The sequence below is a fragment of the Staurois parvus genome, unplaced genomic scaffold, assembly GCF_062004578.1.
Source record: "Staurois parvus isolate SC_StPar_1 unplaced genomic scaffold, SC_StPar_1.0 ptg000090l, whole genome shotgun sequence".
Classification (NCBI taxonomy): domain Eukaryota; kingdom Metazoa; phylum Chordata; class Amphibia; order Anura; family Ranidae; genus Staurois; species Staurois parvus.
This window is the reverse complement of record NW_028317886.1, coordinates 19,954,577-19,967,970: the sequence shown is the minus strand read 5'-3', so window position 1 is coordinate 19,967,970 and position 13,394 is coordinate 19,954,577. Positions and strand designations below refer to the sequence as shown.

Genomic DNA, 13,394 nt, shown 5'->3' with positions numbered 1-13,394 from the left:
ATGACAGTGAGAGTTAAACAAAGTAAACCAGATATCTATGTAAATCTGTAGTAAAAAGTTACTACACAAAAGCTAAAAAAAACACCCCCCAAAAATAAAAACAATATTATGAGATAGCACAGTTTGTGAAATAACCTAGCTGTCTTTTATAATGTGAATATAAACAAAGGAAGACTTCAGAGATTTGGAACTCTTATTATCCAGACAGACAATAAGAGGAGGGTGATGATATACTAAGGCAGGCACTACCAAGAAAAAAATGTTTGTTCTTCCTCTGAAGATCACCTTTAAGTGAATTATCCATCATACTCCAAAATATTTGTAAAGCAGCTTAATGTAGGAGGAATCAAGCAAAAGCAGAAATGAGAGGTTATTTGTTGGCAATAATTTATGCTTGAAGTTGCAAGCCTCCCTTAAAAATAAATAATAAACACGGAGGAATATGTTGAAATATTTAAAAGCACGGCTATAAATAAAAAAAAAAACAAAAAACAGAATTTGTATGTGTAAGTAATATATGGGTACAAGATGATTTGAAGTTGACCTATTCTCAAATGTTAATGTACAGGTATTCTAACAGTCACGCAGGAATAGATGTATAAAAAGACTAAAACACAAACCTTTCCTGGAGCCACTCAAATACCAAGAAGCCTAAGAATGTGATCATGTGATTTTACTGAATTAGAGGGTTAGAATGTTTGGCTTAACTCCTTCTACAAAGCTCAAGTAACAAAATTGTCTAGGTATTTGTTCACATGGACAATATAGTCTCCAGGAAAGAAAGTATTCTGCTTTTTATTACTCTTTACCAGTCTCACCAAGACTGTTATGCAGCTTTAGTTTGCCTTTTGAGCATAGGGACACTTTAAGGGATCTAACCTTTGGTGCAACTTACATCATTTTATACCATTTGGATATTTTATTACTTTTAACAAATGGCAGTAAAAATAGGACTGAGGGTAGTTAGTTAGACTGAGGGTAGTTAGTTTGTTGACTGCGTCAGGCATTGAGGAAGTCTCTTCGTTCTCAGAACACAATACCTCAGTGGGGAGAATTCCCCCATCCACCTTGAATGTGTAGATGGGGCAATCGGGCCAGTATTTTTCCTTCAAACCGCTGGTTGAATTAAAAAAAAAAAACTGACTAATGTATGGGAAGCCTTACAGTGCCACCCTTTCGCAATGGACAACTGCCCTCAAAAAAAAAAAAGCCCCCTAATTGCATTAAAAAAATTGTCCAATTCCCCTAGATATTTACAGCGGTCAGATGATTGCATTAAAGAAACCTACTATGCCACTGGATGAAATAATATCCTTAATGCATCACTATGTGATTTATGACAAATTTACTGCCATACAAAGGGGGAAAAAAAACAAACAAATTCCAAGTATTTGAGACCTTTGAAACACCAACTTTCTGCCTGTGGATTCTGACTGCTCCCTTCTAACTCAACACAAAGAACATATTCAGAATTCCTTCTCCTTTTGTGCTCCTTTTCTACCACCCAAACTTACTTTTTCATCTTCCTTTTTTTTTTTCTTTCCTCCTCGCTCTTTTCTCCTTCCCTTGCTTCTCCTATAGCAGTGGTCTCCAAACTGTGGCCCTTTCCTTGCTTGTCTCCCTTGGGGCAATATTTCATCCACTGATACCAATAACGGGACATAATTCCCCCCACTGACACAAACGAAGGGGCACAATTCTTCACAATGACACCAATGATGGGGCAGAGTTCCTTCCAATGACACGAACAATGGGACACAATGACACCAACAATGGGGCACAATTCCTCACAATGACGCTAATAGGGCACAATTCCTCCCAATGGCACAACAATGTGGCATTGACTCCCATTGATGCCAGGACATTTTCTACTCCCAATGGCCACAGCCTTGCCCCCCTAAAGTCTTAAGGTCAGTAAACTGGCCCTTTGTTTAGAATTTTTGGAGACCCCTACTCTATAGCTTTAGTGACCTAACTTAAGTATGTCCCACGAAGTGCAGGCAGCTGGATCCTGTAGAAATCTATTGTGCGGGGATGACTTGTCCTCTTCCTGCTGAACGCCCACACTGTGATGATTAATAATTCTGTGTTTCCTTTGAACAAGCTCCTGATGGGGACCTGCTGCCTCCTCCTTTGGGAAAAATTGTATCACACTGTACGCTGCATGTCTCTGAATGGGGAATGAATACTGTAAAGAATACTGTAACTCACCAGACTCTCCCTCATTCAGAGATCATGTTCTGGTGAAAACTGTAAAATGTTGCATTTCCCCTCACTTTCTGTCTCAGTGACAAAGGTCACCAATACAAATAGAGGGGTGAAACTACCCAACAGGGACAGAAATCAAAACATTGTCTATCTGTCCATTCCCCATGCTATCCAAAAACATTTTTTGCTTAGGGACACATTCTGCCAAACTTTTTTTTGTTGCTTTTCCACAGTGTGAGAAACAGAACTTTTTTTCTCAAGCATCTATTTCACAGGTATAAATCAGAACAGACTGGAGCAGAAATCCCCAGCAATAAAATAAACATTTGCAGTTAAGGTAACAAAGACTTAGAAACTTTGTTAGAATTGTAATGTTATTTCTGTCCCATCAAGGAGATTCCATCTCACTCCCTGTCCAGGTTACAGAAGAGAATGGGAAAATAAATTTCCTCTCTGGAGACAGAGAGAGCATTTAATGTCTGACACAAGTTCTAAAACATCCCTACTCTATCCAAAAACGTAAGGATATGGGTGGAGTGGGACTGCTTGGGTAGTCCTGGAATGCTCTCTCTTTGTAGCCGGTTTTTTCTAGTCAATATCACGCGCTTTTCAACTGAGGGTGGCTCTCAGATGCTTACACTTGTCCCTTGGCAGCTCAGAATACAGAGAAAATTTTCATAATTTCTAACTTAGAGACCAAAACTTCTCCAGTAATAGATATCTACCACAGCATTTAAGGATGCACTGAAACGGCCTTAGCTGCCCTAGACCCTGCAGCCTGTACAAGGAGTCTGTACCCTATTTGAATCAATGAGTGTGTTCCTCTCACTGTGGCCTACAGGTGCCCAGTTCTATGTACTGTCTGTTGTGCTTGAGAAAAAAACTTGCCCAATGCCTCTACATAGAGCTCTAAACAAGAGAAGAGCTAGCCATTCAGTCTAAAGCAAAGTCCACCCTGCCTCCTATTAGTTACTGCTTGCAGCTTGTTGCAGAAAGAAGAAAACACATAATTTCAGATAAACTGCAAACTGCCATTTAGTTTTTTTTTTATTCAGGCTCTAGAGACTGTGATGGGATCTGCAGTGAAAGTGCAATTATCAGTTATCATTTAAAAAAGACAAAAGTGAACCTCCTTATGACATCTTTTAAATCACCAGCTGAATTGCTTGTTAGCAGTTCAGTGCTTTCCTCCTTCATCACTGCCTATTATGTCCCATTCAGAAAACAAGTTACAACAAAGGTTTTAAAGATCCTCTGGTCTAATGAATGGACATATCTCCTTTCCTGGGACTGATGCATCAACCTGCACATTGGGACACTGCAAAAAAATTGCTTATTGTTAATTTTGGCAACATACCACACAACACATTTTCTATCTTTTGATTCTCTTTTATATGGCTGTTTCCAATGTATCTAGCCTAATTATTGTTGCCATCTTTTATTTTGTCAACACCATACAGTCAAGTAGAAAAACCTGTGCACATACAGCAGCAAAGCACAGTGCAAACTACTTTCCACCAGGGGTCAGCTGCAGAGAGGAATGTTTTCTGAGTAGCCTCTCTGTAGCAGTTTGATGGAAACCCCTCTCAGTCATAGCCAGAGCACAGCAATCAGCAATGCTCACACGCTCTAATTGTTGAGCTCTAGGTGTGACTCAGCAGGGGTTATTGGACAACTACAGAGAGGCTGCTGCTTCCACTAAGGCAGCAGCAGTCCTCTCCACAACTGAATTTTGGAAAAGAGGAACTTGCACTGTGACTGGGGAGTAATTTAACAACATACCCAGTAAAACTATTATATTTCAGGTTTAACCACAGCTAGCTAGCATTTTGTTTGCTTGGTAGCTGCTATTCTTCACTTTGCTTCCCCACTGAGTAAATTACTAACATGGGTTAAAGATGTGCACATCGGGAGTTCTGTTGTAGTCCAGCGACTCACTAACAAGTGAAGGAAACCATAAAAAAAAAAAAAAGCAAAAACTGAACAGGATGTTAAAATGTTAACACATGTATGAAACTAGAATGAAATGTATTACATGCATACAATTTCTTGTTTCAGGCTTTGTTAAATCCTATCAGCATAGTTACACCTATCTGCGAGCATGGTGATAAAAATAAAGAATTTGTAAACCCTGACTGGACAACATTAAGTTTGATCAAGCATTGTGTGTCATAAGCAACTCCCACAGATTTTCTTTTTCACTAATATTGACGACATGCCATTCTATACCACTATTATTCTGTTTCAAGACGTTTTTAATAAATATACTGTAGCACAACCATTACACTTCCAGGAGTTTAAAAAATATAGTACAGTGCAACTGAAAGGCCCGAACTCCAGCTAACACAAATGCGTAGCCTTAGGACATATATCAACTAAACCCATAGTTAGGAAATAACACTGCTCATGAAACAGAAGAACTTAACACACAAGTTTTATATAATTCCTAATGTTTAAAGGTAAGGAAAAGGAAATGTGCTTATGCAGAATAGAGTATGCTAGGTTGGAGTGGGTCCTGGTTGCTCTGGGCCTAAATAAAGTGTTGCAGGGGTAATATATATCAAAAGCCCAACAACAAGCAGTCAAAAGAATTCAGGAGATAGTGCTAGATCTAGAGGGTCCAAAATTTGTGCACGGAGTCATTAAGAATAATGGTCATTTTTTGGTCAATAGGAACCATGTCATGTTTTGTTTCACCTGTGCATTCTTGGAAAAGGGGGGCCACCATGTTTTAGTGAGAACCTGTTTGGCTTCAGTGAAATAAAACTTTTAGAATGTGAAATTTTGGGTTTTGTATATTAGGTTTCAAGTTTAACAGGGCCTCTTTAGGATTTTTCAAGATGGCCATACTCAAGAGTATGTAGCTTAATTAGTATACATTTGTTTTGGGGCATTCCCAAAATATATGCTAGAAGTGTCCAGGGTCTGATATTCTCTGAAGCACGAGTTGAAGGCTGCGTGGACATATTTGGCACCTGACGTGGGACCATTAACCAACAAATAAGAAATTTAAGGCTATATTTCCCTGCTGAAGCATTGATGGAACAATGGTCTGTAGTTTGTCAAATATGTTTCCAGTTCTCCTGGTCCAAACAACCTCCAAGATCAAGTGTTCAACATATTGGACAATGGGGTTGAGGACCTGTCCTAGGAGTGAATTGCAAATAGTATAAATGATATCACTAGAAGAAGAGGGGTCTTTTTAAACATATGTGCTTGAATGGTGTCAAGGTTTGCAGGAAGGAAGATCTGTTCTTGTTATGGGCAAACATTTTTTATAGATACCTGAAAATCTCAGATAAATACTGTTTTTTAATCTAAACATCTCCGTGCTGATTCTCATTCAGCCACTTCCTGTCTACATGCTTTTACACATTGGCTGTACATAATTTTTCTGAACCAATAGTGTTTGATTGTTACAAAGGTGGACCAATCTGCACAATGTGTTTTGGCACAGTTGCTTGTAGTCTCCACCAGGACTGCATGTGACAAGGTGACAACACAGGAGCACAACTTGAAGATAGTTGCTACACCATAACAGGAAATGTCTGAACAAAGACTTCCCTGACAAAATAACCATATTTTCTTTTGATAGTTGAAAGTTCATTTAAAATATAAATAACTTCTGAAAATACATTAAATGTTAAAACTTGTTTAAGTTTAGATCTGCTTTAAATTGCTGAATAAAGGTTACAATTGTTCTTACTGTTTGGATTGTCTCCAATGCCATTGTTTTTTCCGTTCCAGTACCACAACAGCAGCGTAGCATCCCGTGATCCTGAGAGGATGTAACAGTCACCACCAATATATGACTCTGATCGAGCCAGGCAAGTCACAACATCCCAATGTCCAAACACCACCTGAGTCAGTTTACCTGTAATCATAATAATATTCATTAAATTATTCAAAGGTAACAAATTCATAGCAAATGAAGCAATTATTCACTAACATCAAGACACATTGCAAAAAAAAAAAAAAACACTGATGAAAATTACACATACAGAAGAGTTTCAGGGCTACATAAGCTATGTCATCTTGCAAATATTTTGTAAGTGCAAATTCATGCAAAAAAATCTAATATACTCAAATTGAAAGGTGATGTGGCAGGGAATTAAATTTTCTAACACAGGCCTTCCTTCCATTCCACAATCTTTCCATCCATTAATTTCATCCTATTATCCCATAGACAACTGATGCCAGTGGTCAGGTTATTGCAGCCTCAAACAACAACAAAGGAGCAATACTCTTCACAACAAAGGTACATAGCAGGTCAAATATTTACTTTGCTGTGCAGGTGTGGCTCTAGCTGTCCCCGTGATATTTACAAAAAATGACCATTTCATAGCATAAGAGTATTTATTTGAATTTAAAATATGCTACTATGATTCCCTCCACTATTGCTTTTGCCTCAGTATTTCTTTTCTATTGGACAAGCACTTATGCCAATACAGAAAATATTGCATTAACTCAAGCACTGGGATTTCCCCTTTTTTGACAGAACACATTTTCTAGTTATGCAGTTTTATTTGACAGCGCTGTTGCAAATAAAACGAAATAAAGGAGAAAAAGGAAAACAGACGCAGGCACTTAGCACTGCGGGATATAAAAGGCCGCCTGAAAATAATTCCCCCTGCCAGGAGAGGGTTTATGATGCCTTTTCAGTATTCGCCCCGTTAAGAAAAAAAAAATGATTTATGCCACAAGAATTTCCTGTTACAAGTATAAAAACAAAACAAGGAATGCTAAAAAGAAAAGGGCCCCTTCATCCAGAAGTGATAGAATATAATCGAGTAGAACACTTATTGCACTGAACTGCTATACATTACAAGGATTGTGCATGTGTTTGCCCTGTTCCTAGGGCTCACAGACAGACAGAGCAAAAGTATATTCTCCACACTCTTAAGTGATCTCTGAGGATGCAGACTGTCACAAGAGGGTAAAATGTGTATGGCTTCAACCAAACTGTGGAGGAAGGGAAAAAACCCTGGAATTTTGAAAGAGCTGGGGCCATTAAACAATCAGAAACACACGGTAGAGTTTCTCTTCTAACAGCTTTCACAGACGTGTTAATCCTGTGTCGCACATGTCGAGATGAATATGGTAAGGGACTTCAAAACATATCTGGCACTTTTGTAAGACTGCATTTAGCCAAGCAAGTAAAATTTGCAACCAAAACCATATTTCCAAAGTATTGCTATGCTAGGATGGAACATTTGTAATTTTTTAAACACATTCAAAAAATTCACATACACACAATGAGAAAAAAAAAAAAAAAGAAAAATATTTTTGATACTAGTATACAGGGTAGTTTGAGATGCATTTAGCAGTATTTTGTAGTGCTGTCACACTGATCTGTATGGAAAAATAACAGCATAGTCTGACCGTCTCTGACTGCACATACTAGCCTTTAAAGTCTGTAAACCAGAACTTAAAGGAGAAGTAAAATCAAAGCTGTTCTGGCTATACTTCCCCTATGGATCACAGGAGTGCAGTTAGTTTCGCACGTCTGTGACCAGTTGTCAGCTGACAGCAGTCTGAAGCTCGCTGTCGGCTGATGTCACAGAGCCAGTCCAGGCTCTGAAAAGATCCTGACCATATGGTTGGAATTCACCCAGAACCCTTTCAGTGATCTGTCAAAAGCCTGAGCCAGCCCCTCCTGCCCCCTCCACAGCCCAGCGGTCCAGTGAACACTGGGGTGGCAGAGGGGCAGAGACGGACAGTCCCTGCTCTCTGCTCAGAGCAGAGGGGGAGAACTGAATGACCACAGTCTTTGATCACTCAGTTCTCTGTACAGAGCCAGTGGGGGACAGATGCAGCATCGGACTGATGCTGCATCCACCTAGGCAAGAATAAATTTTTTTTTTAAATCAGCCCATACTTCTCCTTTAACTCCCAGATAGGAGCTAGTTTGGTTTTAACTTACCCCCTTCCCCAAGCAGAATTGAAGAATTAAACTTTTTTTTTTTCTATTTTTTTTGGCCACACCCCCTGGCACCATCCTAGCCCTATGCCAGAATAATATGTCACTGATCCTGCAGCTTCCTGGGACACTTACATAACACCTCCCAGGAGGCTGTAAGATCAGCTTCCAGAGCTGCCGTGGATCAGGCTCAGCCCTTAAGAGGACCATGATGGCAGCACAAAACCTGCTGTATGGCACCCAAACAGTACATCGCAGCAAGACAACACGATTCACTCTAAAGATGGAAAAAAAAAATACAATGGGGATGGGTGAGTAAAAGTTAGGTACCATTTTAACCCATTCATATCCTGGGGTAATCAAACCTTTAGGACCAGGCCAAATGTTGATATTATGGTGGACAGTGGGAAATTTTTACAGGTCCTTTTATATACATATATGGGGCCTTCATTTAGTAATCTGTTATTAAAAATACCTTAAATATATTTTTTCTTTAAAAATAACCATAGAAATGGCCAGAAAACAAAGATGCCTCTTGAACTGAGCTACATTTGTGTTGACTGCACGAACACAAAATCATTTGTAGCTTTAGTGATCGCCAACTTGAATTGATCTGAGTGTTATGCATGCTGTTATGCTTATGTTTTTTCTTCGTGTGTTGCCTCGTATTGTCGAACAAGAAATAAAGCTGTCTTAGGGTAAAATACAAACCTTCACTTTCAGCTGTACTATTTTGTTAAGTCACATAAAAATCACCCCTATGTGATATCCTTTAATCAGAAGTGTTATATTTTAGGGTAGCTATCTGGGACTTTGCCAACTGCATAAAATGTACTTTCGAAGAATTGCAGGGAAAAACATTTTTTTTTTTTTTTTTACACACCCCGCAAGGGCTTGCTCACACCATTGCTCATTTATGTGCACATAACACATACATGCTGGTAATGCAATATTATAATGCATTGCTTTTTTAGCACACGTTGCAGTGCAGTGCAGTTTCTGCTTTTTGTCCTGCTTTTTACAACTAACCTTCCAAAACACTGTGATAATTTCCCTATTGCTTTTAGCACTCACCAACACAGGGCAATGTTGTAGACTGGCACTGCTGAAAACAAGAATATTTTGTAAGACCTTGTTGTGACTGTGATAAGCAATGTAGCCCAGCACTGGTGTGGTAAAAGAGCAACGTCATGAAAAATTAAAACAGGTAAGATGGGCTTTTTTTTGAGAGTCCTTTTTTTTAAAAACATACAGTTTCAATTAATTCTTATTACACCACATAATATACTGTATACAATCTTTAAAATGCATAACATTTTTTTAAAAACCACATCCCACAGAACGTAATTTTCTATGGTAAGAAAAATACATATTTATTCCTCAGTGGTGGACTCAGATGGCACAGTTCACCCATCCAGTTTGGTCAAGATTAACAATCTATGCACACTTATTAATTTTGTACAGGGAGGTAAATCTCAATGTAAACCAAACTCACCCGTGTCAGTAGAATAAACACGAAAACTTTTGTCCCAAAAGCCACAGACTAAAATGAACCGGTTGTCTGCTGTTATGACAAAACACTGAGAATGCACCTGGATGCTTTGGTCTAAAAGGTCAGAGATTTGTCGCCTGTGCATTCCTGTGTTGTTTGCTATAGAGATTAGAAATAAAACACAGAAAATATATTAACACACTTGATATTGTGACATCATTTTACTTTCTAAACCATACAATCTATAACATGCAGGGCAACCCTATCCGATATGCAGCACATGGCCTTCTTGACAGGTAATATGCATTCACATCATCTATACAAGTCAGGCTTTGAAGCTATAAAAGGCAGAGAGAGAATCACTCCCAATTAAGCTGATATAGAGTGAATTATTTGCATGGTGTGTCTTGCAACATTATGTGGGCACCACTAAACAGGGTTGCTTCACATTGCTGATAAATATACTGCAAGAAAAGGACAGAAATGGTTCCAGTGCAGGTCAGAAGCTGTAACAGAAGACTATTCTAATCCTTCCTCTACACACAATTCCACCCACTCTTCAAACCACGCTATTGGTAATAAAACACTGCTTGCTACTTTTACTTGGCCAGGATTTGCAGACATGTCTCCTATGAGCAATTCCTGGGTTGCTTAAAATTTACTGCTGAACAAGGCAAGCTCGTGTGTAAAAACCACTGTAACAGGAAGACTACAACAGTAACTGCAAAAAACACTTTCTACTATGTTACAAGATCACAACGCAAATAACAGAAATGGAAAGAGGCAAAGAGATCTCCCTAAAAAATAGATATCTGTGTAAATACTATTCGGATTTGTAAGGTCATGGTGTATAAGTTATCTTATAGCAGACAGTTTAACCAGTATTTACAAAATATATTACTTATTTATACAGTATATGATGGTGTATAAATCAATGCAATTCCACAACCTATATAAAAATGGTGTCTACACATGCCATGTTTTCCCATCTACTAGATTTATGAATGAAAGAGAAAAGTTGGATTAACAGGTCATCTCATGTCAGAACTTTCTACCTCAAGTTAATAAGAGTCACTAACCAAGTAGTGAATCTTGCGTCAGTCAGTTGGAAGGCAGGCTAATATGGACAGACTCACTTGGCATTTATCATCCAGTCTGGGGGTGTAAAATTTGAATCGTTTTGTTCATACGTTAAATTCTCCTTACCACTGAACCTCAAGCGTAAGAGCACACACGATTGTAGTGTTTCAAGGGCCCAGAAACGCTTGCATACTTTACGACTCTTGCAGATTTGCAGTAGACCAGTAAAGGGAAAGATACTTGTAAATATCCCTATCAAAGACTTAATCGCTTTCATAGATGATGACTACTTGTGGATCAAAAAACTGCAAGGCGCCTATGAACGGTTTATGCAGTTATGTCTTCCTAACCAACTATCTTAAGAGGCAGCAAGGTGAAGATTCATCACAGGTACCTTTTGTACCTTGCAGTGAAGCTGCACACACAATATAAATAGAAATATACTTTAAAGAGAAAACAATGTTGTTTTCCAAAAGCTGTACAGCTGGGTACAATGATGGTCTTCTGAAAATGTTTGAAAAGGAACAAGCCTCTGAAGTTCCAATCATTAGAAGAAAAAAAAAAAACGTTCCACACCTGCATCTATTTGTAGTGTTATGAGCACCACATAAAACCACAGACGCGGATGTACACAGATGGGCCCAGTTGGAGTTTATTAATGGTATGATGGTAATATTTGCCTGCTGCCTAAATCAATGAAACATGAAACTGTGAATAAATACACAAAAGCATTACTGTGCCAACCTACAGAGGGACCAGAAATTGCACACTTTATGCATCGGATCTACATATGCTCTCTTAAAACTGAGTTTAACTACTTGACATTCAGTGGTTCACCCTAAGGATGTGTATGCCATAATCCAGCAAAAATAATGCGGGTTGATATAACCATAAAGTTGCTGCCTTGAGCTATGCTTTAGATGCCCTGCGAATAATAAGGACTGTTGTTTCTCTTTACGAGGCAATAATGTGTTCCCCTGGTGGGTAAACAAGTCAGTATTGTAGTTTATTCTAGCCAGGGATTTGGATCATAGCTCTGAGAATCTGAGCGACAGCATTACGACTGTTTTCTTCTACAGGTCATTTTTTTTCCTTCTGAAGTTCTAAAACTATTATTCAGCTGTAAACAGACCAAATCACACTAAAACTCCTGCAAAAGAAAAATGACTGTTTCTGCTCTTACCTGTGACAGACAGTAGGACTATTTACAGTGAACACAGGCTAAGTGAAATACAGCAAATACCAAATACATACAATACATAGTGGTGTGTGAGTACTGAAATGAAGTGCCTTTAAAACTGCATTCTTGCAATGCTGTTATACAAGTCTGTGTCTAGCAACATTTTGCCACATTCTTTCCTTTGAGACAAGAACGACATGAAAATTTGACTTCATTCCTGTAGTCATAAACCACTTGCATTTGTTGAGTTGTGTGTACGTGAGCATTAACATCCTGGAATATTGGGAACATGATATGAAAAAAATATTGTGCACCTATCCTGTGATCATTTTAGAGGCTGTTGTATTAAACACTGTTTTGTTAAATTTATCAGTGACCCTGTTAACTGTTCATCTTCACCTGTCTATGGGTTTCATATGGAGGAATGGAGGAGACCAGAGAACTCAGGGGGAGGGGTAATATCACTAGAACCAGCAGCAGTTTGGGTTTGGGATACTTAGGCGATTAAATCTGACTTCAACAGATGGGGGGGGGGGGGTAATGGATCAAACAGGATGGATTATAGGTGTGTAGCACTACCCTTGAGGGCAGCTGAGGTTTTGGGTCCCCTAAGCTCTGCACAGCGAGGCAACATGCAAACATGCATTTTCTACACTTTTGTCCACAGTCAATAAACAGTCCATGAGCTTGAGTTTTGTTATTTTATTAGGGCCTGATAACTGGGGTCTAGCGGTATATGGGATACCCAATGGAATTGAGACAACTTATTAGGAACAAAAAGGCAAAAATCAGCAAAAAATACAAAAGACCAGATCCTAGGCTCTACTCTTTCAGGAGTGTCCCTTCCCTTCGGACAGATCGGACACCCAGTCTTTGCAAGGAGCACTTTGTCCCCTTAAATGAACCTCCTCAGATCCCAGATGAAGTACTCAAACCGTCCTGTTCTTTTAGCTATAAAGGTTGAAGCTGCTTTCATGCCTTATGCTGGGCTGTCTCTCCCCTGCTGACAGGCTGTCTCTCCCCAATAGACTGTAGGACAGTGGAGGTCCTTCTTTCCAGCTTCCAGACTGTAGGCAGGGGCCCCTTCCAGGCTTCACACCAGCAGCACTTCCTCACTCCATCTTCCACCTGACTCCCCTGCTGCCCAGGCTCTCTCATATTTAAGGGTTGACTTAGCCACCATGTCTTCTCCAAGTTTCTAGAGCAGGGGGGAGGTATCAGAGAACTGACTTGTACTGCCCTCCAGCCTTAACCTCAGGTAACCTCGCTGACTCACCCCCAGGCTGACTCATACCAAGGCTTCTAGCAAGCCTCTAATTGTACAAATAAACCCTATCTTCATTGGAGGGCATTACAGGTGGGTGAGGAGATGGCTTTAAACTTAAAAAGCTATCAGCAGGAGAACAAAAATGCATGTCCACAAAGACAACTTAAATGCTCATTTTCTGGTTAATACAATCCCAAGAAACAGAAACAAGCTTACTTAAACCCACAAAACGTCAGTGAAGCAGAGA

The 13,394-nt window shown here is 39.3% G+C and overlaps 1 protein-coding gene across 2 annotated transcripts in view; it reads right to left on the bottom strand.

Annotated features, from left to right (window-relative positions):
- The window catches only part of LRBA (LPS responsive beige-like anchor protein), a 970,380-nt gene that overhangs the window by 58,735 nt on the left and 898,251 nt on the right, over window positions 1–13,394 (bottom strand). For both annotated transcript variants that reach the window (XM_089670467.1, XM_089670468.1), the window contains exons 51-52: window positions 9,624–9,779; window positions 5,915–6,082 (exon numbers count right to left, since the gene is read on the bottom strand). In XM_089670467.1, the coding sequence (XP_089526593.1) occupies window positions 5,915–6,082; window positions 9,624–9,779 (324 nt within the window). The remainder of the gene's footprint in view (window positions 1–5,914; window positions 6,083–9,623; window positions 9,780–13,394) is intronic.